This window comes from Lucilia cuprina, chromosome 3 (genome assembly GCF_022045245.1).
Source record: "Lucilia cuprina isolate Lc7/37 chromosome 3, ASM2204524v1, whole genome shotgun sequence".
Lineage (NCBI taxonomy): Eukaryota > Metazoa > Arthropoda > Insecta > Diptera > Calliphoridae > Lucilia > Lucilia cuprina.
In genome coordinates, this window is record NC_060951.1 from 50,252,292 (window position 1) to 50,256,824 (window position 4,533).

The following is a 4,533-nucleotide window of genomic DNA, read 5'->3' on the forward strand; positions in this document are numbered from 1 at the left end:
CAAAAAGTGAGGTCAAGTAAATAATATTCCTTGAGCTTTCAAACGCGTAAATGTATACTGACACACAAATGAAGCAGAAAACCAAAAAAGTTATCATTTTGCGTGTGTTTTTTGGTAAACTAGGATGAGACAACATCTGTGACCATTAAAGGAAAGTTTATGTTTAGAACACATTTGCCTTGAAATATATTTGATCATATGTAGTATGTTACAATAAAATTAAACGGAAAATATTTAATATACAAAACTTTATTGATGACAATAGTCAAAAATAGCTTTGAGAGTGGTATTAATTGATATTTTATTAAGATCCGAGTATAAGTATTCCTTAAATATTAGTTTTTAACTAAACATTTTATTTACAAATATTTTATTAAGAACAAAAATGGATAACTGGTTAGAAGTGTTTGTTTTTAGAGTAAAATATACTCATAAACATAATATTGGAGTCTTAAAAATCAAATTTTAGCCAAAATATTAAGCTAAAACTCTAAATTAGACGTCCGTAATACACATAAATATAAAATAAATATACACAGCATTAAATACATATTTCTTAAAAATGTTGTTTATTTTTAGCAAAATAATGGTTTAATTTATAAATTATAATGTTTAATAATAATATAAATTAAGCAAAATATAATAATTTTAAAGTGTGAATGTTAAAGAATTATTGGCTTTGCACAATAAACAATAATAATTAATAAGCATGCAAACAAGTGTATTAATCAAATTTGTACCTTTTACAACAAAATCGGAGACAACATTTAATCTAACAGTTTAACTGCTAGACAAAGTTGATTTTGACAAATTTACATCTAAAAGTCAATTATATTTTTATTTAAACAGAGCGTCTATTCGAAAAGAAATAAATTATTGCTTTAATTAATTTTGTAAATCATGCAGATAAAAATTTACAAATACTATTGCTTAAGATTTGATTATTTTAAATATATAAACTTTATAAACAAGCTAATTACTAAAATAAAATCTTTTTGGAGATATTATTTGGTATTTTATATTCGTATTTTTTTCATTTTTAATGTTCACATTATAATAATACTTTATTGTTTTCTTCTAAATAACTATTGTCAAGTTGGACGAGTACACCTTCTTCTACTTGCGGCGCTTGGTCTAAATTTAAATTCAGGCGTGGCGTACTTCCTCTGCTTGAACTGGGTTGATTATCGGCAAGTTTATGTTGTTGTTGTTGTTTACGTTCTTCTACAGCACGTTGTTTTTCTTTTTCAATAAGTATAAAATTCGGATCCTGTGACGGACATTCCAAGTGGACACAATGAAAGATTTCATTTGCGGTATTACGTGTGCCCACTATACGTATGAATACGACTGGTAAGGGATTAAATGAAAAATTTTGCCATGATCGAGCTTTTTCATTACGTTTGTCTACAACCATAACCCAATCTTTGCGATTTGTCGATGTTTCAATATAGAAACTGTAATTGCGATCATCACAATCCCATAACAATAAACGCATTGAACCAATTATATAGGGTTGTCCTTCAAAAAGACAAAAACTATTTAATATAAGAATTATTTATAAAATAAATGAATTAACATACCCAAACGAACTAAAATTTCGCCACTATCCAATTGATGACAAGTATAACCTGAATCCCAATCATAGTCAATATAATTACCATTAATTAAAGCATTTCTTGTGCGGCTAACACCATCCACCACTACTGCACTCATTTCAATGGTGGCCACATTAGCTGTGGGCGCAACAATGCCATTAATTACTTTTGGTAAATTGGTAGTGTACATGGCCTCTAAAGCCACCACATGAAATACTTTATTCACGGTATTATGAGTGCCCACCAATTTAATATAACGCACTGGTCGGGCATGAAAATACAAAAACTGCCATGATCGACAGTGATATTGGGAATAGTCAATAACACGATCCCATTGTATTTGATTGGCAGAAACTTCAATGAAATATGAATAAGCACGATTATCACGATCCCAAAGTAGTATCTTAATATGATTTATTATACAAGCTGTGCCAAGTTCTACAGTAATACCGCTATCGTTGGTATCTGTAATGCAGTGACGTGTATAACCTTTTTCCATGTCATAAGTGCTAACATCGCCATTTAGTAGCTCTGCACGACATTCTCCTTGTATGGTACGTGATACAAATTTTGCAGTGGCTACATTTTCTTCCGGCCACAAGGCAGCCCGATAAGGTAAATATTTTGATGTATTTTGTTCTTCTATGGCATCTAAAAGCTTATCGGGTTCTAAGATGCCTGATGGTCGTACAACTTGTAGTAGATGTTCGAGATTCATGAGTGGTAGGCGTACATAAGAAACGACAGACTAAGTTATAAAAAAAATATTTTTAAATAAATTTTAAATTAAAAACTTTGATTTTTATAATTATTATAACATTAATTAAAAAAAAACGTTGGTTAATGTTCTTTTTATAAAAATCTTTGAATATATTTTTAAATTTTTTAAAAAAGATTTTTTTAGAAAATTTTCCTTAAATTTTCATTTTATAGAAAAAATAATTATGGTAAAATTTCTTTTTTTAGAAAGTCACTTACCTGTATATCAACATTTTTATTGTGCTTGCACCACTCCCAAACAGCTACAAATATCTGCACCTCGGGAGCAAAAAAAGAATCGCGTCTCAATACCTCCTCTAGAGATTCCTAAATGTAAACAAAACATTGGTTAAAAATAAACAAAAGAAGTAAATATAAAATCTATACTTTTGATAAATTCTTAAAAGATTCATGTTGTAATATATCGGCAGCATTACGATCCATAAATGTCAAACAAACTCTGGTCAATTTCTCTAAATTATAAAGACGTGCCGCATCCAAAATAGCACAAACATTTGACAAGGCCAAATATTGGCGCAAATAATCAGATATGGCCAATTCCAATTCGGAAAGACCATACTGATTGGCCAAACCCAATGTATCCAATATGTTATCTTCATCCATTTGTGTTAGCGACAAGTGACCGGAGTAAATGTAACGCAGTAAAGCCTTAAAAGCATCTACTGGCACCTTAAGATGTATTTCCGATTGATTCGACTCAGAGAGGCCACCATACAAAAGCGCACGGAAGTATTCACTGCGAGCAGCTAGCATAACACGATGTGCGGGCAGCCTTTGATTTTCCACAATAAAGGCGACATCGGAGTAATCATCATTTAAGCAAAGTTGAGCCATTTGGGCGGAAAAAAGTTCTAGAAGAAAAACACCCAGACACACAGAGCGCAATGAAAAAATGTATACAAGAAAAATGTATTTGTTTTGCTGTGACATTACCTGTAAGTTCTATTTCATCAGTTCGTGGTTTATTTGGCAAACGTATGCCAGACATTTTACGGTGACTTTGGCTACTCATGTCCAAAAATATTTCGTAAACTTAATTTTACCAACATGCAATTGAAATTGATTTAGTTTCAAATACGTTTTGCGATAAAAAAAATTCTGTATTTTTTCTTATCTAATTTTCTTTTTTGTTTTGTCTTTGTAGCTTCTTTTTTTATATACACTTCCCTGTTATTGATGTTTGTTTTATTGTCTTTTGTTATTTATGTAGTTTTCATAATTTTAATGGCTATTATTTTAAAAGTTTTTAATGGATTTGGCCCGATTTAGTATCAAAATTATTCCGGTAAAACGTAGAAATGTTTGTTTTTTTTCTATTTCTACCAATTTTTGCGCTGGAATGGAATCAGAGCCCTGCGCCGACAAATATTAATGGCACGGCGAATGACACTAAATATGTCGGCGGCGGCTTAAAATCGAGTTTATGCCGGCTAAGTTTTCAACTATGTACGTTTAGTTTTTAAATTTTCAACGTTTTTAACCCTTTCCCTGGTTTTGTCGAATATATTCGACATTTTTATGCATATTTTTTTTCTTTTAGATTAAAATAAAGACCTTATTATATTTATAATTGAGATTTTGAAAGATCTTCCGTATTTTAAAAGTATTTCAAGTTTTTTTCTAGACATAAATTATTTTTGACCCTGTAAGGGCTAAACAAAAACGGAATCCGAGAGATCAGAAAGTGGGATTTTGGAAGCAAATATATTGTTTATAACAACAAAATAGAGCAAGCTCAAAAGTTGTGTGAGAAATCATGTAGGGATGAATAAAAAATTCTTAAAAATTAAAAACAAATCCTTTCTCCAAGTCTTTGACATTTTGTTCGACGGCTAAGTTTAGTCGACTAGAACACATTTATCTGCTTATCGTCGTTTAAGTGCACGGCATTATCAACTTCATTTATATTTGCGTCGACCAACATTGCCAACCTTCCTTTTTTTATTAAAGTCAAAATGGAATGACAACAGCTGGCTAGTGTTTTTGTAGATACATTTTTTCTCTCTTTCTCTCATACAAAATAAACAAAGGTACATATAGAAGCAAGGTAAATACAAACAGAATGAAAACGAATAAAAAGAAACAAAACAAAGAAAAATATGCAAAAAAAATAATAAATATTGAACACAAAATCAACTAGTTTTTTCATACTTTT

General features: G+C 30.3%; 1 protein-coding gene across 1 annotated transcript; it reads right to left on the minus strand.

Moving 5' to 3' along the window:
- Window positions 1-546: 546 nt before the first annotated feature.
- On the minus strand, window positions 547-3,741 carry LOC111686936 (BTB/POZ domain-containing protein 9). The gene is made up of 5 exons (XM_023449329.2): window positions 3,312-3,741; window positions 2,745-3,229; window positions 2,577-2,684; window positions 1,584-2,346; window positions 547-1,521 (listed from the first exon to the last, which is right to left on the minus strand). The coding sequence occupies exons 1-5, from the start codon at window positions 3,388-3,390 to the stop codon at window positions 1,052-1,054; spliced, it is 1,905 nt and encodes a 634-aa protein (XP_023305097.2). The 5' UTR covers window positions 3,391-3,741; the 3' UTR covers window positions 547-1,051.
- Window positions 3,742-4,533: the final 792 nt, after the last annotated feature.